This window comes from Microplitis demolitor, chromosome 5 (assembly GCF_026212275.2).
Source record: "Microplitis demolitor isolate Queensland-Clemson2020A chromosome 5, iyMicDemo2.1a, whole genome shotgun sequence".
NCBI lineage: Eukaryota > Metazoa > Arthropoda > Insecta > Hymenoptera > Braconidae > Microplitis > Microplitis demolitor.
In genome coordinates this window covers 2,356,410-2,378,114 of record NC_068549.1, presented here as the reverse complement: position 1 = coordinate 2,378,114, position 21,705 = coordinate 2,356,410, and the positions used below count along the sequence as shown (strand labels likewise).

Here is a 21,705-nt window from a genome sequence, read left to right as displayed (position 1 = left end):
TCATGTAACGAGAGCTACTTACTTGTTAGGAAGAGTTTGAATTTTTTGGCGGGAAGTTTGATAGTTTTTTAAAATCAGCGGTTGTTGGGAGAACCGGGTTCTGGAAATTGTGGGCACGTTCTTGGATACTTTTACTTTATGCTGACTTTAAAACTAAACACAATGTTTATTATTATTTATCTATGTAGTTTCTATAGTCTAGCAGATGATTTAGTGATCTAGCCTTCTTAATCCTGTAATTAATTTGTTTATTTATTTATTTATTTGTAATAATTATTTTAAATTCATAAAATGGCAGTGGATTGTAATCTTTGAATGCGTTCATTGTTCAAAATTTCCTGATATATATAGGTATATATGTATATAAATTAAGAAAGTGGTTTGGGAATAGTGAGACCTCTGGTGGCTGTGAGTTAAATATATTTAATTTAATATACATTTGGTGTATGATTATTGAAATATAACTTGTTTATTTTTGAATGTTTTATTTATGAGTATTTAAATTTTTTTGAAAATTTAATAAACTTGTTTTGAGGTAAATAATTATTTTTTGTAAATGTTAATGCAGCAGACATGCGGGAGTTTAGAAATTTTAAATAAATAGACAGAGAGATTCAAATAATTAATTTGAAAAAATTGCACGCTCCAATTTTTTAATTTTCTAAATACTTGTTTAATTGTTGCTGTACTTACATTTTGTTTGTTTATTCAAAAATTTAAAACTGTCAATTGTCTGCTACATTCACACTTATTATTTTTTTTTATAGTTTTAGTTTTGTAATTAATTTTTAAATATGCTAATTTTTATAGGTTAAGAAAGTCTTGAAAATATTTTATTTATAAAATTGATTTCATTTTTTTTTTAAATTCTAAAAATTATATGGAAATTTTATTTTTTTTTACTGTAGTTTTTGATAATATCAGTTAGTCAATGTTAAATAATTTTTTGATGTTTTCCAAAATGATAAATAATAATAAAAAAAAACTTCCAAAGTTGCACCCATAGCTTTTTTTATTCTGATACTGAAGTTAGTCGACGTCTAATAATTTTTGGATTCATTTTTTAAATTATTTAATAAAATTTGAATATGGCCATGGCAGAAATGTCATTTAGAATTTTCAAAAATTAAGGGCTACTGCTTTTAATTAAATTTTCAGGTTTGATTGATTACTTTATATCTGATTAAACAGCGACATGATTTTTTTTTTTTTTTTTTTTTATGAAGATGGAAGCAGAAATGCAAATGTTCAAAGCTGTTTGCAATAAAGATGCAGCCAAACTAAAGAGAATTATAAACTCGCTCAACCTACCTGATGATTTATCAGAATGGATGTATGGATATAAATTACTTTGCACTGCCGTAGAGAACAGAAATAATGAAATCATAGACTTTCTGTTAGCAAGAAACGTTCCAGTAAATAATGATAATGAAACAAATCAAGATACGCCACTAAAGTTGGCAGTTAAATATCGGAATCCTAACATAGTAGAGAAGCTGTTGAAGAAAGGAGCTGATATTGATAAAAAAAGTCACTATTCTAAAAATACACTTGATATCGCAATCTTGTCTTACAATTATAATAATGATCCCTTAAGATTTTACAATAAAAACACGATACTAGAAGTACTGGTGGATCATATGTCTGACAATAACATCTCGGATCAAAGTTACGTGAAACTACTAAATCATCTGCTTGACAAAGGCCACGTTGAGTTATTAGCAAAATTATTGACCAAGTGCCTGTGTGTTGATATCAACAAGGCATTGAAGACTTACAACGTTTTATATGAGTCAGTTGAAAAAAAATATTTAAACATCGTAAGTCTGTTACTGGCCCGTGGTGTTGATGTTAATTACATTGACTATACACGTCCTGGTGCAAAGACGGCGTTATATATTGCCTGTGCAAATGAAGATGAAGAAATGGTAAAACTCCTTCTTATCAATGGCGCACGTACTGATATTAAAAATGGACCCTTTGCCGCTGATACATCAATAAATTATTTCTCCACATTTTACTATCCTATTCACGCAGCTATCAAAGATAACGATGACTGCAAAGTTCTTGAACTTCTTCTAGACCACGGCGCTGATATCCACCAAAAGTACGTGGATCCACGAGGGTATCAGGGTTCAGCACTCAGTTTAGCTTTCAGCTACAGCCCAAAAAAATTTATTGAGATGCTAATTAAAAGAGGTGTTGACATCAATTTCCAAGATGAAAATGGCGATGCTCTAATCACTTATGCTTTTAGTAATCAAGACAAAGAGGCTTTTGAATATGTCTTCACGCATCAGGATTTAAAAGCATTGGATTATCACAATACTGAGCGCATTCTGCGCACAGCTGTTCAACTTAGTCGAATTACAAGAGTAGAGCTAATAGTTAGGTACATTCAGCAACAAGGTCCGTACTCTTCTTTAAGACATGAAGTAGATGTTAATTTATTTAGTAACAGAGCACATTCTCCCATACTGCACACCGCTGTGTGTGGTCATAGTAGTCATTTGAAGCTCTTAATTGAATACGGAGCTGATGTTAACTTTTTAAACAGTCGAGGAAGAACGCCACTTCATTCTGCATTTCAGTTCAGAAGATTGGAGTCTATCAAAAACTTACTTAAATATGGCGCTGATATTAATATCTTCTGTGACGATGGCCACACACCTCTTGATTATGGACTTTTAGATCATCTATTCAGAAATCGGAAAGAAGATAACCCGGATTCAAATTTTTTATCCCAAGCAAATAAAGTTGAAGACATTGTTGATTTTTTTACTCAGCACGTTTTGAAGCTAAAGCTTTTGAATTTATATGTCAATAAAAGTATTATCGATGCCCTGATAACTAGATCCACATATCCTGACAGCGACATGATGATTAGCTTTTCAAACCCATTTAAATATCAAAAAACATATGAAACAGAAATAAAAAAAATGAAGCTTGAAATATTAAGCGACGGTATTACTTACTATGACCTCGTGACTGCTAATTTGGTCACAATAATTGCGTTCTTGAACAATGATGATATTTTTAATAAATTTAAATTGGAAAGCTACAAAACAAAGTTCCCGCACTATTGGGAAATCATCAGTGGATGCTTCTGGAGAGGATACGCCAGAAAAAGACTTTTAGATAAGGTCTCAGAGCATCTTATTTTCAAACCCATCTACAAGTTACCGTTTCCGTGCTTCAGAGAAATAATGGATTATTTCAGTAACGCCGATTTGAAAGAATTCTTGATCAAAAGCGCTTTTTATTTTAATATGTAGATTGTTTCATCTATAATTTACATGTTATCTTATTATAGATAATTTAATATTCTTCTGTAAGACTGAAATTAGTTTAATTTTACTATATTGATGTACATTTAACATTGAGTGGATCGTTTTATTTAATAAGGGATATTCAGATAACGATCTTCGGCGCGCATTAATTTATTTAATTTAATTAACGCTAATTGATATTGTACATAAAAAATAAATTGTATTAATTAAAAAAAAAATAAAAGATAATTATTAGTATATTATATAAATGTACTGATAGCCAAGTTGACGACAATCTGCTGCCAAGTTGACATCTCTATAAGTTGATGTCAATTTTTTGAGAAAGCTGGTAGCAAAAGTTAGCATCCATTAATTGACGAAAAATTGTCATAAATTTTCGCAGCAAATTGTCGACAAGTTGCGGCAGTAAAAGTTAATTTAATCTTTCTGACCTTAGCAATACTGATGTCAAAATTAAAGTACATATTTTTTTATTTAAAAAATTAATCATTTTTTCCCCTTAAATTTTTCACTTATCGCAGTCTATTTTTAACTTTCTGTGTTAATTTACAATTATAGTTATTTTTAAAAGTATTATCGCTGGTTTATGACAGAAAAAACATTAATTATTGTTATTAATGTGATTAATTATAATGCGAAAGTACAGATGAGTATAAATGGGAGAGTTTTCCTCGATATCGAATATCGGCTGCGGTGTCCGAGTGGTTAAGGAGTTGGACTCGAAATCCAATGGGCTATGCCCGCACAGGTTCGAATCCTGTCCGCAGCGGTTTACTTTTTATTTTTTTTTTTTTCACTCAAAAATTTGATTAATTATTTATTTAATTCCCTCCATTATAATAAACAACAAAAAATAATAATTATCACAGTAAATATTTTTTTGACAAAAATTTATTTTCAAAAATTATAATTTTTTAAATTATTTTCATTACTTTATGAAGAAGTAATTTTTAATTAAACTACAATTTTTTATTTTAAAAAATTTTAGCGGGAAAAAGAAATGAATTAAAAATGCGTACTTATAATAAATGAAAAAAAAAATGTCAATTATCAGGTATTTAATTATTTTATTTTTAATTAATTATACATAAAAAAAAAAGTATTTCTTAGTGCAGAAAATTTTTACTTGTCCCTAGAAATTTTTTGCATTTTAAATTTAAAAAAAAAAACGTGACAATAAAATTTTTTTTAGCCCTGAGAAAATTTTCTTTTTAATTTTTAATTTCAAATTTTTGCGCCAAGAAATCATTTTTTTTTTTTTTTGGTAAAAATGGACAAATTGAACAATTATTTAAACCAGTGCGATATTAAATAAAAAAAAATTTTATTTATGTAATTTAATTTGGAAAATGAAGCAGCATTCCTGTTGCTGAGGATTCCATAACTTCCATTTAACGTCATAGGTTCTCTATAAAAAAAAAAAAAAAAATAATAAATAATAAATAAAATAAAAACCAATAAATGAACGAGTAGAAGAACTAAAGAAAGTATTGAATTTTTTTTTTATCAATACGTTAATTAATCAATTGTACTCAATAACATTTGATTCTTTTTCGAAATAACAATTATCTATGAGCTATTATTATCCATTTTAACAAGAGTTATTCATGACAATTTATCAATTCAGAGGCCAGTGCTCTTCAATAGAACATGCGGTCTTATCTAAATGATTTTGAATTAAAAATTTATGTGTTGATAAAAATAAAAAGTAATTTATATAAATATATAGATAAATAACTTACAGCTGGGAATGATTTTAAGATAGGAAGACTAATATCGTAAGTTTGCTTTTGTCCTGGTTGAACGGGACAAACGGTCGTCGCGCAGGCGTTGGTTTCCATCCCGACAAAAGGTAGATCGATCACCTGACTAGCCCAGTAAGCGCGACTTTCCAAACTGTTTCCCTCAAAGTCTGAAAAAATTTAGGCATCATAAAAATTCAGATCATTATCACTTGAATTATTTCAATCAATTTTCTCTTGACAATTTTAAAAAATCCAGATCACTCCGAAATCACTCTGCTGGAGAAACAAACTCCGTATCCAAGTGACGGAGTCAATCTGGATTGAATTTAAATCCATAATCACTCCGAATTCACTACTGATTTTTTTTCAGTATGTAGAAAATTTTAAAGTTAACGCGGATTTAATCTGAAGCGAAATTTATTGAGAGGAAATTTATTTTTCCATTGAAATTCGGGTAAAATTTAAATCACGAAATCACTTTACTGAAAAAATTTCTTTATGCAGAGTAATTTTTTTTGGAGTAATTAAGTAAATTTTGACTTAAACAAAAAACTTACTCCCAATTTTTTTAGTAAAAATTAACTTACTTGCTGTGTAATCGAATGAAATACTGGCGTTTTGTCCTCGTTTAATGCGACATGGTTTTCCTTGATCGGCTTCTTTGCAAGGATCGACGCGCACTTCGTGTACTGTGCAGTTTATTACTGTCCCTGGAATTTTATTATTTTTGTATAAAAAAAAAATTAAAATAATTATTGGAAAAGAAAATGAATGGATTACCTTCAGGATATTCGCAATTTCGACTTTGTATCACTTCAGAAATAGAGAATCCAATAAAGCCCAGTACGATAAAAATTGCAAAGTACTTCATAATGTCGTAACGTCGTGACTGCTTGAATCGAAATGAATGGAATAGAATGGAATAAAATGTAATGATGAGCTTAAACTAAAGCTCGGATACTTATATATATTTAAAGATATGATGAACGAGTATCTAAAGCGGGGCGTAGGTTAATTGAGATAGTATCGTTTTTGTTAAACATTAACTTAAGTCATCTTACTATATCCCTTATATATACATATATATGTATGGAATTTTTATAATAAATTATATTTGTGGGTGTGCACGTGTCCATTACTCACGTCTATTTAATTACAATAAATTTATATAAAATACTTTTTTTTTTATTTCATAATTTTTTTAAATATTCAAATTTTTATTTCTAGGGGTAGAATTTTTTTATCTTGACGCGGCAGTATATGGAATATTTATTTAAATTCTTTTAAAGTAATTCGAATACTTTATTTTTTTTATTTGTATTTAAATATTTTTTTCAATGATTTTTTTTTTTAAGTAACAAGAAAGTGGCTGTAATTAAATACTTATTATAAAGTATTTATTATAAATATACATTGATCGAATACTTGTAATATTTAGTGATATTTTCCTTTTATTTCTTAATTAATTTTTTTTTATTGATACTTGGAAAAAATTCGGAGTGAATTTGAATTAAATCTGGAGATGATTTTTCATTTATTTAGTCACCTAGGGACAGAAATTAAATGCAGAAAGAAGTTTAATATTAAAAAATTCTGTATTAATTCCGTATGCGATTTTTATTTTAAATCCGCGACTTTGAGTGAATTCAAATTTAAATAAAAATTCGCATTCACTCCGAATTTATTACAAATTTTTTCCAGTACAAGTACAGTAGGATCTCGTTATAAGACTTAGTTTCTCTCTAAAATTATCGCGATACCTGATTTATAAAAAAGCAATATAGTCTTATAACGAGGTCCTTCTGTACTTGAAATGAATAATTTGAATAAAATAATAAATTATTTTTTAAAAAATATTGAAATTTTTATTTACAAATATTTTTAATATAAATTGAAAATTATGGTACTAAAAATAATAAATAATAATGATAATAAATGAAGAAAAAAAAAATAGAGTAGACGATGAATCATAAAAAGTATTCAAGAGCAGCCTTATATCGGTCAATCAAAGACTTAGTTAAAGTAGAGAGACCGCTAGAAAAATAATTGGACGCAATTGTTAAATTGTGTATTTCCTGTTAAAACTGGTCCAACTAACACGACTTACTATGGCCAAAAATAATAATTTATATAAATATTATGGGATCAATTAAATATTTATATCAGTGGTTTTAAAATTTAAATTAATCTTTGCAGGCTAATTTCTTTGTGAATATTCATTTTAGCTATGAACGGATAAAAAATAAAAAAAAGTTTAAAACGCGATTGAGCCATTAAGAATCAAAGGTCATGAAATATCTTGAATAAGTAGATATATCACGCGCATTAAATTATATTTATAAATTAAATAAACTGAACTATTGTTTCGTGTGAATTGTTTTCTTAAACAATGTAAGAGTTTATTAAATACAATAATTAACAATAAATAATAAGGTCAATGATTAAAGTAATAATAGTAATAAGTAATAATAATGATTGGGAAAATTTTACAACCGTTTTATTTACTCTATTATATAAAAAGTTAAGTAGAAAATTTATTCAGAGTAATTTAAAAATAAGGTTTCTTATGAAAAATTAATGTTACATTAATATATGACTGTACAATAGGTAATTTAATAATTATAGTATATAATAATGTAGTTAATAGTAATATAAAAAAACCAAAAATTTTTTTGGTACTCGCGAGCAGTAACGTTATTTCTTTGGTAGCTAAAGCAATTTCCAAAGTTAACCTCGGATCATTTATTTTTTATTTTAAATTGAGTTCGTTAAGACATTTTCTCTTTGGCTAATAGATCATTTTTTAAAGCAGCTTTTTATCTTCTTATAATCATTAACCAGTGGCGCCAAATTTAAAACCTCAGATTCATACTTTCATTTTTTTAAAAAAAAAATTCAAAAATAATGAAAAATTGTCTCGTACTAGGTTTTGAAATTAGATATCAGATATATGATCAATCAAATTTATACTTTTAAGTGGAAAAAATTATAATTATTTACAGATCGTTGAAGAAGTTATTGGTAGTACGGTAAATTTATAATTTATCGGTAAATTATTTTATTCGCCATTCGATAATGTCTCGTGTTATAAATATTATACTACATAGATAGGATCTTTGCAAACGGATATCCTAGCCTCTTGAAGAATCCTCAGTCTCGGTCCTAAAGGTACGCCCATTTTTTGAAGTCTTTCTTCACACAGATACGGTAATTCGACCATTCCAACTTTTTCTTTTTCGAATGCAGCTGCATATTTCTACAAATCAGTACATTAATTAGTAATTTATATATTTGCAATTTTAATTATTATTATTGACTATTTTTTAAATTCTTATTGAAGTTAATTCTGAACTTCACTTCGGATTTAATGCGCATTTGCTCCGAAAATTTTTTACAGTGCGAGTGTTATTTTTATATATTATATATATCATAATTTTTATATATTTTAGCTCATAAGGAACACAGGTTTCAGTAGCAAAGATAAAGAGTATACCTCATAACCAAGTTCTCTAAGAAACAGCCGGATAAGTGGAGGCTCAGTACCAAAAAATTTCGTCAACTTTTTAACCCTCGAAGGATTGGAGAGTGCGGGCAATTCGGCGTCTTTAATTAACGGCTGAGACTGAGATCTGACCATCGCCATACTGGTTTGAGTCCTCAGCGCGGCTATTTCGCCCCGAATATTTTCCATTTCTTGTATCATTAAATGCTGAGTGCGCATTTCCGACGACAAATGAGCTACGGAACGTGCCAGGGTAACTACGTGGGACTCAAGCCGTTGAAACCGTTTGTTTACGCTCTTAATATCTTTGGCTTTTTTAATCCTCTCATCAACTACATGCGATCTCCTCTTGTCGTGGTGCCGAGCGATCGGCCTCGAAGATACCGAAGAGGTTGGTAATGAAGATACCGATCCGTAGCTCGTTAGTCCTCGTGCTTTCTTTCGTTTTTTAACACTTCCGCCGAGCAGTTTCAAAACCTGAAATTACTTTGCTGTAACCATCGCATCCTAGTTTATTCAATTACCCGTAAACTTACTTCGCTGTACATGTTTTCCAGGCCTTCAAGTTGTTTTCTGATAGTTCTCGCGTCGTTTGTGCTCAGATCCGAGTCGCTTCTGTCCAACATCGAGTCTAAGTCCAGTCCAGTTGTCGTCGAAGTTAAATCCGCTGCTTCTACACCGAAAACTATCAAATAAAATTTATTAGATATTTAAAATATTTATTTATCTATAAAAAAAATTAATAAACTTACGGTGGGAAAATTTTTTAGCCGCGTCTTTTTTTGATGTCGAAGCCCCGCGATGTTTGATGTTGCTCTGAAAATTTCTCTTATCGGTATTTTTTCCGTAGTCAGTGTAATTGGGTTTCGCTCCATACGGCAAACTGTTAAATTGAATAACATATTGAAGTAATGGATAAAAAAAATACAACAACAACAATAATAATAATGGTGTAGGGCTTGATAGACGTATTTACCTTGACGTGTATCGATTTCTCGGAGTCCGGGGACTTCCGTGAGGCGAAAGTGGTGGCAGTGGTGGCGTCACCGAAGATACGCTCTCCGAGAGAGTAGAGTGAGCCATCGCCGGAATGTCTCTTGACGGTTCTAAAATGCTACGCAGTTCAGATTCCACGATATCCACCCATTCCGAGTCTCTGTCTATTGGAGAATAAAGACGCCATTAAAATAAAATCCCATAAAAAATACGAGCATTAAATAAATTTTATTATTTCAAAAGTAGTAACATACTTTGGCCATTATTTTGATCGACTGGCGGCGGTCGTCGACCACTCGAATAAACGGCAGAGCCTCTTCCCGAGTCGACGTTGCTGGAACTCTGACCTGGTTTATCATAATCCGAGCCCGAGCCTTGATTATGATTTATTTTCAGCCTCATCATCCCGTTTTCCAGATCTTCCTTCTTCAACTCGGAGGTTTTTTTATCCTCCGGAGATTTTCGTTCCTCTGGTTTTAACTGCGCGCTTTTTTTACCATCTTTCCCATTACTTTCAGACAAATCTTCGCGTTTTACTGCTTGCTCTTGAACTTTATTGTGCCCCAGCTCGTTCTTATCATTCGCACTCAGTTCCTGTTCCTGATTAAATTTCTCAGAATCTTTTTTCGAACACCTGACATCGTCTCTGCGGTTTCCGAAGCTCGTGTCAGGTCTGAAGTCCCCGTTCTGGGCTCTTCTTTGGGCATTATCATTTTTGTCATCAGCAAACTCTTGTCCTCTGCCCTCGACGGTAATTTCGTACTTTTCTGATGACAATGTATTATCTGGGTTACTATTTCCAATATCTTGATTATTTATGTCATCGTAACACAAGTGGGGCTGAGACATGGCTTTCTCCATCATCGATGAACGCAGCTCGTTATTACTCTCCTTATTATTATTATCTTGTTTAATATAAACCTGTGGCGGAGCTTGATAACCAGGTCTACCTTTATTGTAATGATAAAAAACTTCTTGCCCTAAAATTCTTACGTCAAGAGCCTGTCGAGAAGTGCTCGGTAAATCAATCTGAGATCTCGAGATAGTCTGCCTGACTTGCTGATACTGTTGATAAGAGACACCAGCAGGAAATAGTGATTGTTGTTGGGCTCTAGCGGTTGATCTTGGACTGGGTTGTTGACCTGCTCCCATATTATGTTGCTGCTGCTGCTGCTGTTGCTGGATCAACTGTCTCTGGTGCATATTCTGCATGTGCTGATGAGAAAATCTAGGACTCTGATGAATCTGCGACTGATGTATCAGCTGCTGAGGACTCTGGTAGCTCTGATGATTAGGTCCTGCTGCGGACACAGGTTGCATAGGCAGTCCGTGCTTCCCGACAGGGGGATTTTGTAGCTGATGAGGCTGCTGTATCCCACTGGAGCCTTGAACGACGTAATCGTTTCTCGTACCAGGTACCGGGGGATTGTAAGCAGAGACTTGTGTCTGATGAACGGTTTGGACACCGCCTGGAGGTGTTATGTGGCTGACATGCAGCTGGGCAGACTGCCCTGGAAGACTTGGGTGTAATTGCGCGTTCGAAAGCTGTCCCGATTGCATAATACCGTTCTGGGAACTTTGGTAATATGAGTTGTATGATTGAGCATTGTAGGCATTATTTGGCTGAAAGTGTTGCATCTTCATAGATGGGTCTTGCGATCGTGATGATTTGCTGTAGATACTTTCTTTTTTTTTACTCTCCTCCTCGTCGATACTTTTATTTGATTTTCTAATTTCTTCTGTCACATTATTGAGACTCACTTCAACGTCTGGTTCAATGTCTTTTCTCGAGGGACCGAAACGACTAGAAATCATGTCCTTGATCGTATGATATGTTCGTGAAAGTGATTTTGTACGGTCGTCTTCTGATTTTGTTATTCGTGGTACTGCTCCTGTTGGTGTTGACCTGATTTTATATAAATCAAAATTTAAATAAAAACAAAAATTTTAAAGTCAAAAAAGTGCGCGCCTCAGTCGCTCATAATAATTATCAATATTTATTTTGTTATTACTTTCAGATTCATTTTTATTATTTAAAAATCCCGCTTTTTTTTTAAATGCCGTTTTTAACCCTACTGACACTAGTGCTGCCAGTAGGTGGAGAAAAAAATAAAAAATAAAAATGGCAGTTAAATTTTTTATCAACTACCGGTTTTAAGTTTTTTTTATTAATTACAATTAAACAAAAAGGATTTAGATACTGATTTTCTGTAGGGTTCTTACGACAAAAAATACAAAGGTACTGAAAAAAGAATTTCGGCCATTTCATGACATTTTTAAAAAGTTATCGTAATTACAAATTCATACACAACAATAAAAAAAGTGTTCACGCCTGAGGTGTGCAATAATAAAAACTAAAAAAAATTCTTACGTATAAATGTCCTGGGTTTGAAAATTTTGCACATGATCCTGTCGGTGATCTACTTGGTTACCCTGAGCGCAAATAAATCAACCAGATATGACACCAAAGTTTTTTTTTATAAAAAAATACAAAACAATTTATCATTTTAGCTGATACATGTATTTATATATAAATAAATAGTGGAGAAAAATTTCCGAGTCTTTGACCGTACGTCAAATCCTGAGAAAAGATACGACTGGAATAATAAGTCCCAAGCGACAGTTAAAGTCTTCGTGATAGGACGCGCGCGATGTTGTCTCACGCATCTCGCATACGGAGCGGACTCTCTCTATCTCGATCTACACTTTTATAATATAAGAGAAACTTGGAAGACTAAGTATAAAAACTAAGTAACAAGAAAAAACAAACAGGGACAGAAAAACATTTAAAAAAATATAAACTCATAAAATACTTTTAGTTACAAGAAAGTCCGAAGATAAATATAAATTTATGTCTTTCTTCCATATGTGCTCACTAAACCGAATTTTCTTTATTTTCACAGTAAGAGAGAATGTAGTATATAGGGTTTTATATTTATTTCTTCCATCGTTTTAATTGATTGGCTATATTTCTAATCCGCGTGTTTATTCTTCAGTATACGTGTTTACCCATAACGTATTTTTTTCTTGTGCTGGCTTTCATAATAATTGCGTTATATATCCATCAAACAATGGCAAATCCTACTCCCACGGGCCAATTACAACAGGCGTCTGTATACACTTAAGATTTTTTTTTTTAATTTATTGTATTTATTACGCGGAGAAAATATTCTTGTTTGAATTGCTATGGTGTCATAGCAAAGTCGTACAGTGTTGGCTACTTGATGTAAATTAAAATAAACATATTGCAAAAATTACTATGACCAGTCAAATTTCCAATGGTTACAGTAATTTGTGATATGATCTTTGTAAATTTTCATATGGCCGTAGTAATTTTTCCATGTGTTTGAGATGACGTCAGGTGGCCAACGTGGCCCGGTACTATGACACCATCCATAGAGAAAAAATAACTTTTAGAAATATTGTGTTTTCTTCTTATAAGAAATTTCGCTATTGGAAATTTTCAGTCTTATATATTTTTAGTTTAAAAATTTATGACTTTATATAGAATCATTTTCTTAATTAAAGAAATCTAAGTTCAGCTCGAGATGTTTTTTTTTGTATGGGACATAAATTTCGATTTACTACTTAAGAAAATGTCATTTTTACAAAAGTTGATTTTTTTTTAAATGTGATTTCCAATGAGAATTTCTCTATGTATTGTTATTATTATTTAAATGTTTTGTCCTTGTTATGTAAAAAAAAATCCCTTCGAAAAAGTTCGAAGTAAAGAACTTCTGACTTTGAGACAAATTATAACTTCATTGAACTTTTTTCTAACTTTCAGGCTTATTAGTAAAAAATAAAGTTGACTTATAACTTTGCGTGAAGGTATTTCCACCTAAATAAGAATTTTTTTTAAATAAATTTTTTAAAACGTACTTTGACCAAATTTCTATCTCGTTCAAAAATATATATTTTGAAATCTGAATTAGAAGGAAAAAAATGTGAATGTCCTTTTTAAAAAAGTTATAATTTCACTCAAATCTGTAGAAAGTAACAGTACTAGATTTTTGAACGAGAGAAAAGTAGTCAAAATTTGTTTTGCGAATTATGTTTCAAAAAATTTTCATCTGGCTGAAAATTCCTCTACATAAAGTTATAAATCAACTATATTTTTTACAAAAGTCTTAAAAGATAAAAAAAAGTTAAACTTTACAATCTGTCTAAAATTTATAAGTTCTTTGTATCAAACTTTTTTGAATATTTTTGAAGCGAATTTTTTCACACGGGTTATTGTTAGCTATTTATCAAAAATATATATCATAATACAAAGCTTTTTGTTATTTAATATCCTATAAAATGATGAGGCATGGGACGTGTTGCAGATAAGTTATAAATTGAACAGGCGAGCGCATCTATCTATCTATCTATCTACATATATATATATATGTATATATATCCATTTATCTTTTATGGGTAAAATAAGGAAGGCAAGGAAGAAATACTGAAGAAAAGCTACATAAGAAAGTAGTTGTCTAACACTATTAAAGAGTTTATTCTTTAGTTATATATATAAATATATTATATATATATATGTATATAGAGCGAATTGGGTAAGTATATATAAAAGTTAAGAGAAACACACTCGACTCGGCGTTAGATTCCCTACGGAAGTTTGCCTTTCACGTTCGTGACAATCCTTGTGCAGATCTGGGACAATCGTATGTGAGCTAGACGCGGGAAAATAGTCTTAATAGATGATAGAGTTACACAGTTTGAGATTTAGATACATATATGTCTCCATTTAAAACCGCCGACATATAACTCGTAATCATGAGAAAAATAAGTTTGTCTTGAAAAGGAACAATGTACCAGGATCTCTACTACGAATTATTTCCTTTTAAAAATAATAACATAAATAGTGTTGTGTGCTGTTTCTGTTTGAGTAAAAAATTAATAAGCTCACCTCCTGAACCCAGGCCTGCTGTTTGACCGGGGCGTCGGGAGCTATCGCGCGACTTAGTCCGCTTCTTTTGTTGTACTCATGTAAAATCGGTATCTTTGTGTTTTTGTCAACGGAACTCAAAACTACTTCTCGTTCAATCTGCAACAAACCGAGGAAATTATATAGCGGTATTTCATAAATTAAATTTACATATATATATAAGTATAATGAATGAAAATTAGGTTTGAAGGTGATGACCAATTCGCAAATTCATATCAACCAAAAGCCAGCAAAGTGACGTATGAGCTACATGTTGTACTGCCGTAATCGCGCTGGCGTTTCCGGTAAACGGTATATAGATGATGATCATGATGATGATGATGATGATGATGATGGTGATAGCAGTAGCATACCCAACGCCTTTGTCTTCCGTGTACGTCCCGGGAGTGTAGTCCCTTGAGAAAATTCCCAAGAATAGTAACATCCCCTTCTCCGCCCCTTCGCCAATACATCCCGCGTTTGGTTGTACGATTAACGTAAAACTATTTCATCAGGTTTAACAAGTCTTGAACGGTTACTGGTTCGCGAACAGGCTTGCGTGCCGATCTTTCATTTTTAAATTATTAATTAATTGTCTCACCGTCTTATGAAATTACCCGATTGTCTTATTATTATTTTTACTGTGCTTTATATTTTAAAAAAATCTAATAATCTTAGATATGTATTGATAATAATAATAATTATAATTATAATTATAGAACAATACCGGAAATTTATTGCTGTGAGTTTGAAGACTTTGCTGGTTTTGATTGGGAGTCTGTTCCTCCCCATAGAGAGGTGGCATTCTGTGTTGAAATCCTAATTCAACTTGTAAGACTGCACTGCAGTCACTATTATTATTTCTTCCTTGATTATTTATACTCCTCGACACCGATTTCGATGACGAAATCGTCTTATAAACTGTTTCTTCATCTGCAATAAAACAAAAACAATTATCAATGTAAGCCATTCTTCAATAAAAATACAAATCAAATAATAATTTCGGTAAGTAAAAATAAAAAGTTATTATCTGTACCGTGATTAAAATTATTTTGTCGACGTAACCGATTTTCCTGCTTTACTTTACGCACTGTAGTAGCCATTGCGTGTTGGCTGACCATTTCTGTTAATTTCTTACCAATATGTTGTCGGCTTCTTTATTATATTTTTATTATATAATATGTATATAATATATATTTAGCACAATATGTAAACAGACAATGGGCACAAAAGTGGGCGAACCTTTTAAAGGTGCAAAGGATGTTATATATTGTGGTAAAACGTATATAAAATCGCACACGATAGTCCAGAAGATGTTGTGTATGCGGAGAAGACTAGTTTAGTGACTCAAGAGTCCAGCTCTCAGTACAACTCTGAAGAAACAAACTTTCCATTGAACGAACGTCCGGGTACGAGTAGGTTCCGCCGCTCTGGCTTCACTTCCGGTATCATCCCACCACATACGTCTTAACTTGGGGGCCATACACCAACTGAGTCCCATTCCAAGACCAAGACCAAGACCCATACCATACCCATACCCAGTAAAAGACAGAACAGAATATAAAATAATTTATTCTCCTCCGAACGAGCCCATAGACCGTGTAGGTACGCCCTCGTGCATTCACTATGACTATTTTTATAAACTCTATACAATTTACTACTACGATAGTAATGAGTTAATACTGTACTGAATTTTATTAACTGAATAATCCTGGCTCCAAGTCCATGGACCGGGGAGCGATCGCCGATACGGAGTATCACCGTGCTGATTGCTCCTTTTTTTTTATTAATCTCACCTGCACGGATGATAAATACCGTTAATGGGCTTACGTCTATTACTATTTTCCTCTTGTTATATATGTATACATATATATATATCCTAATGGATATAAAGTAGAGGGAGAGAAATAAAGACAGCGAGGAGATCCCGGTGGTGAGTAATAAGACGTAGACTACTTACTGGGTGAATACACGATGGGGAAGTACGCCTGGGTGAATCTAAAAATCGCATCAACATATATATGTGTATATATATGTATATGTATATATAAGAGTAAGTATTTACCTACTTTCATACTACCTGCTTTATTTTAAGACCCTTTTATTGTTCGTCAACCGAAGACACTTACGAGTTATGACAATAACGGATTTTCTCACGATATTTATATATTTTTGATATTTATATTTATATGAAAACTGTAAATAAATAAAATAGCGTCCGAACCGCATTAAAAGTAAGAATGAGCACTTATTTGTAAGCTAATTTAATACTTTTATTATAAATATTAACGGAACTATTTTTCCGAGTTAATTATATTTTATTATGATGCATGCGATATTATAATAATTATAATTAAATTAAAAGGAGTAAACAGCGAGATAATAACCTGTTTATAGGAAAAAAAGATGTTTTTTTCTGTAATTATTCTCAATAAACGGTGAGTACGGATAGGAATGCAAATAAATATGATAAAAGATATATCGTGCAAGAGATATGCCTCGGCTAGAATTTGTTGGCGATTATCGAGACTCTATATCGCTCAAGTTGCCACGAGATGTATCCTACGAAGAAAAATCTCCTGCCCTTGGATTCTTTAACTTGTTTTACTGCCACTAAGTATGTCTGTAAAACATGATCGGGATTTTACTTTATTTGTTCAAAAAAAATTATCATATCATGCAAATACATATATATATATATATATATATATATATATATATATATATATATATATATATGTATAACCATGTATAAATATGATGCTGAGTGGCAGACATTAAAAAAATTTATCATTTTCAATTAACTGACATGCAAAAATTTTTAAAAAATTTTATCGTGCTCAAAAAAAATGAATTTCTTGGTACAAAAAATATTTTGAATTTTGAATTAAAGACAAAAATTTTCTTACAAAAAATTTTGTTTCGCCCCAAGAAATTTTTTTTTCAACTTATAGTGAAAAAATTTTCTTAAGGAAAATAAAAATTTTTCCCGCCAAAAATTTTTTTTTCTATGTATACTTTTAAAAATTTCTTATGACTTTTTTTTTATTAACCCGGTAATTAAAAACTAAAATCATCAGATGTCGGGTACTTTCAGTATCACATATATGTCTCATCATTTATGAATGTGCTCCTCTATTTATATCAATAATCTGAATCCTGAAACATCTGCCTCATCTATAACCGCGATTTATTATTATTATTACAATAATTCTATTATAACTGTAAAGTGGATTAGGTTCATGCATCGATTTAAAATTATCGTATCACCCATTAGACAGTACCGTTAAGTATCCAGCTTGGAGTTATTTAAATTCAGCAAAAATTATAAAATTTCTTGTAAAAGAAAATATAAATCCGTCTAAATTATTTTTAAATCCTACACCTGTTGCTACTCTCAAATGTTTTACACTATTATATATCCTGCTCATGTATTTACTTCCTTCCAGTAAGCAGTAGTACATATCTATACATATATATATATAAAATAATACCGAGTTTTAAGTACTTCCAGTGTATTACCATCGCGGGCGTCACAATCGCCATTACTGGCAAAAGTCACCTTGAGAAGTAAAGAGAATCTTGTATGTTACGTACATATATATTTATATATGTTTGAAGGGACGTACTTACATACGCGTGTGGATCATGCACAGAGCAATGAACTAAACGCAAGCAGCGCAGGATCACGCCAAGTGAATAGAAAAACCAGTCTTGTTCTTACCCTAATTACCATCACTATAACTACTCCATGATATATTTTTTAACCAATACTTGTTGCAAACATTTACAGCAGAATCTTATCTCAACGTTTAATTATAATTAAAATTTATAATAAACTTGTATTTAATTTAATTAATTTTGAATTTTTTAAATTTCGATGGATAGAAATCCGGTGTCTTGTTTATTTAACGATATCGTAGTAGTATTTTTTTACTTAATTTTTAAAACCTGTTTCTTTAAAGAAATAAACTTGTAACGTTTTCACTCTTGAAACGAATACATCACACATCTATCAATACTTTCAAATTATAAATATATGACCGCTGATTCACGTCATATGTCTTTCTCTCAACACCGTGTCTGTTTAAAAAAAATAGTTTACTCTACTAATTAATCAACTGTTCTAACATTCAATCATTTTTTAACTTTGTTCCGTAATTCCTATAATATTTTAAAAATTTTTAAAAATTCAGTCTTACCTGATTTTTTTTTTCAATCCTTTAATTAATGACTCACTTAATTATTGTTCTATATAATTAATACTTCACCACCGACACTGATATTTATTAATTACTGGCGATTATTTAAAATAAATCATTGTCATTAATTGAAATTAAAGCAACCACTTAATTAGTTCACTTGTTGTGTTCATGAGTGATTAAAAAATTAGACAATGGCTACTATTAATAATAATGATAATAAATAAGAGGTATTGATGGAGTAATAAAGGGATAGGTCTGAATGTATCGCAGGTAAATCCGGCGTTCCCGCGACTGACGCTGAGCATCGAACAGGTTATCCGGATGGCTACAAAATGCCAGGTGGAAGAGAAGGAGTAAGTGAAGTACTGAAGAGAAAGAAAGACTCAACCAACATACGAAGACATGATGATGGAGTAAAGTTGAGGAAAAGGATCGAGAGTGTTGACTCGTCCCACTCTCAGGATACGAGCTCAGCTATACATGGTCTTTAGAATACACACACCCTGGCTCTATTACATCTATGTCTACCTATTTGTGTATATCTATGCCTACATCTATATGAATATGAATATGAATATGTATATGTATATGTTCATACAATGCCTCACAATAAAAAAAAGAGAGAATGGAGTTTCCGATCTAAACCTTTATACTGTAATCTGTAGCTCAGTCCGTGTAATCTAAACACTGAGAACTGTTTGAGTAGTTCGTGATCCAGTTCACTGGCTACGTACTCTAGGATTAAAAGGACATATGTAACATGAGAGATTTCCATCAGTAATCTTGTGGAAATTATATTTACTGGGCTTAGTATAGGAATTTGTAAAAAAAGAAATACTTTTCGGGTAATTACGCTAATAAAAAGAATGACTTGAAAAATTATATTTTCTTCGGTATATGAAGATAATTTTTTGATAAAATTTACACTACGATTTAGAGTAAACCTGAGCCAAAAACAAAATAAAAACTGGTTCCTTTTATTTTATTTTTTATTCAAAAGTTACTCGAAATTACTCCATAAATGAACACTATGTAGAAATGGAAGAGTAATGATTCATTCAGACCCAGTTTTACTCACAATTAACAATGAAAATTCATCAGATAATCATCCGCATGTCATTAATAAAAAATTGAATTATTTACACTACAAAAAAATAACAAATTTTGAATTGAGCTCAGAATTTTTCGGTAAGAAAATGATTTTGAGTGAACTCTTTAAATTTTCGCGCTTTTTTGTAATAAAATAAAATAAAATAAAATTCCAATAGTTATTTTATATTTCGGTGTACGCAGAAAAAAAAGACTTTTTTGGCGGAAAAAATATTCGCAGTATGAAATGAAAATAAAAAATTTTCTCGCCTTAAGAAATAAAAATTTTCATAAAGAAATCCTTTTTTTGTGTACTAATTAAATTACGTTTTAAAGTTAAAAATAATATTTAGTGCGTACCTTGAGGCAAGGACTGTGAAGATATTCTCTGAAACATAAAAAGAACGGGTGTGTTTTATTCCCCGTTGAAAAGAAGGGTTGCCTTAAAGAACAAACAGGTGTACTGGATATAGAACAGAATTTTAATTACGCCGTTCGATACACTCTTACCTGATGCTTGAATGAATTCCGATTCACGTTCTTTGTCTTCATGTCGCAATCCCAGATCTGAAAATAAATAAAACAATAATAATTATTTAAATTCTAAAAATAGAATAAAATATTGATGAAACCGAGGAGTGAATGCCACCGGATTGCTAACCAAAGTATCTTTATAGCCATCAGTGTAATATTAACAAAGAAGTAGCATGCATAAATAAAAAGAGAGAACGAGGGAAAGAGCGAGAGGGAGAGGAGAGAGAACAAGATATTTCGTGATCTACAATCATTGTGCGTTGGAGCATTTTCTCACGAGATGCCTTGGACTCTAATTATATGTCTGTGCTCCTGAAACCTATGGCTTCATGTTGCTAAATATTTAGCTCTGCCTTTGGTCGGGCTCGATAGGGCCTAGAAATTCGCCGAGACTCGTAAAAAAGTAAAACTTATATTTTGCAAACCTGTGGTTTATATCATCCATATTTATTTGCTTATTTATTTTTAATTTTAGCTCAGGTTTTAAGTTTTCGGGATCGAGGATATTGCTCTCTAAGTATCCCTCGAGCTTTTGCCAGATGGCAAGAGTACTTTGTATTAATTTGCTTTGAACAAAGTTAAATATTTAAAATAAATTTTTTTTTATAAATACCTTGAGCTGAATGCTAGACCACTTGAGTCTTCGGATCCCCGTTAATCGAGTATAATGATCGTTATTATACAAGTGAAAAATCTTATAACAGAGGTAATTTACCAGGCAGTAAACCGTGGAGACAAGACAGATTATGATAAATGCAAAGCGAACAAAATGTAATGGGAAAAAAATATTAAGTTATAATAACAAGCGTAGAGGATAATAATAATAAAATAATTAAAAAAAAAAAAAATAACAAACCGGAAAAGATATTCGCGACGATTCACATTACAACGGAATTTCTAGCAGAACGGCGTGTTAAAAAACTAGCTCCAGGGATGATGAAGAAATAGCCGGCTGTTTCGCGGTTCGTGAACGAAACTGCTCTGAACAAAATCTGCCACAGAACGCCTTCAGCCATATACTTATTTTCAACATCCCTCCCTACTCTCAATCTTTAAAGAATACACCATTTATACCTATACCTTCACCTACACCTATACATACATTTTTTTACTTTTAATATTCTTCTCTAAAATTCATCCCCTAAAATCACTTGACAACAAAATTATTTATAAAAAATCAATGTACCATAAAAATTCATTCTCTTCTCCAGCAGTTAGATAAATAATTAACCCCTGATAAAATATATAAAGAACAAAAGTAATTTTGTCCGTAGTCATTAACTCAATAAAAAATAAATCCCTCGTAGCTCGGCTCGTAATGCGGCTGGTAAGGCGAAGACGGTTAATAATAATACCTGTAAAATAGATATAGCTTTTTAAAATTTAATACACAAGATAATAACAATAATAATAATAA

General features: G+C 31.3%; 3 protein-coding genes and 1 non-coding gene across 12 annotated transcripts in view; 2 read left to right on the top strand and 2 right to left on the bottom strand.

Moving 5' to 3' along the window:
• The window catches only part of LOC103577190 (putative ankyrin repeat protein RF_0381), a 45,054-nt gene extending 41,569 nt beyond the window's left edge, over window positions 1-3,485 (top strand). For 5 of the 6 annotated variants that reach the window (XM_008557740.3, XM_008557741.3, XM_008557738.3 and 2 more), the window contains one exon: window positions 1,227-3,485. In XM_008557740.3, coding sequence (XP_008555962.1) covers window positions 1,227-3,275 — 2,049 coding nt within the window. In that variant the 3' untranslated portion in view covers window positions 3,276-3,485. Of the gene's footprint in view, window positions 1-44; window positions 536-1,226 lie in introns of those variants that run through there. The other variant, XM_008557744.3, reaches the window with a different exon arrangement.
• A 492-nt stretch (window positions 3,486-3,977) lies between these two features.
• On the top strand, window positions 3,978-4,059 carry Trnas-cga (transfer RNA serine (anticodon CGA)). The gene has a single exon. It is a non-coding gene; the product is annotated as a tRNA-Ser (tRNA).
• Window positions 4,060-4,597: 538 nt separating this feature from the next.
• LOC103577188 (MD-2-related lipid-recognition protein) lies at window positions 4,598-5,961 on the bottom strand. The gene is made up of 4 exons (XM_008557737.3): window positions 5,816-5,961; window positions 5,623-5,745; window positions 5,033-5,202; window positions 4,598-4,698 (listed from the first exon to the last, which is right to left on the bottom strand). The coding sequence occupies exons 1-4, from the start codon at window positions 5,904-5,906 to the stop codon at window positions 4,615-4,617; spliced, it is 468 nt and encodes a 155-aa protein (XP_008555959.1). The 5' UTR covers window positions 5,907-5,961; the 3' UTR covers window positions 4,598-4,614.
• Window positions 5,962-7,507: 1,546 nt separating this feature from the next.
• Window positions 7,508-21,624, bottom strand: LOC103577187 (transcription factor mef2A). Of its 4 annotated transcripts, none has more exons than XM_053739116.1 (12): window positions 21,475-21,624; window positions 20,265-20,321; window positions 20,115-20,142; window positions 15,188-15,393; window positions 14,443-14,580; window positions 11,905-11,966; window positions 9,788-11,439; window positions 9,514-9,697; window positions 9,290-9,420; window positions 9,074-9,222; window positions 8,529-9,014; window positions 7,508-8,291 (listed from the first exon to the last, which is right to left on the bottom strand). In XM_053739116.1, exons 1-12 carry the CDS (start codon window positions 21,475-21,477, stop codon window positions 8,130-8,132), a joined length of 3,258 nt encoding a protein of 1,085 aa, XP_053595091.1. In that variant the 5' UTR covers window positions 21,478-21,624; the 3' UTR covers window positions 7,508-8,129. The 4 variants fall into 4 exon arrangements, with proteins under 4 accessions (XP_053595091.1, XP_053595093.1, XP_053595092.1 ...); XM_053739118.1 differs by lacking the exon at window positions 21,475-21,624 and adding an exon at window positions 21,145-21,431; XM_053739117.1 differs by lacking the exons at window positions 20,115-20,142; window positions 20,265-20,321; window positions 21,475-21,624 and adding an exon at window positions 15,497-16,159.
• Window positions 21,625-21,705: the final 81 nt, after the last annotated feature.

Bases quoted from the DNA above. Each gene is read 5' to 3' on its own strand.
- LOC103577188 (XM_008557737.3), bottom strand. From the start codon at position 5,906: ATGAAGTACTTTGCAATTTTTATCGTACTGGGCTTTATTGGATTCTCT. The intron at 5,203-5,622 runs GTAAGTTAATTT...AAATTTTTTCAG, and splicing joins TTCATTCGATTACACAGCAA to ACTTTGAGGGAAACAGTTTG. The intron at 4,699-5,032 runs GTAAGTTATTTA...TTTTTTTTATAG, and splicing joins TCTTAAAATCATTCCCAGCT to AGAACCTATGACGTTAAATG.
- LOC103577187 (XM_053739116.1), bottom strand. The intron at 14,581-15,187 runs GTATTGTTCTAT...GGTTTGTTGCAG, and splicing joins CTCACAGCAATAAATTTCCG to ATTGAACGAGAAGTAGTTTT. The intron at 9,223-9,289 runs GTAAGTTTATTA...TTTATTTGATAG, and splicing joins GGCTAAAAAATTTTCCCACC to TTTTCGGTGTAGAAGCAGCG.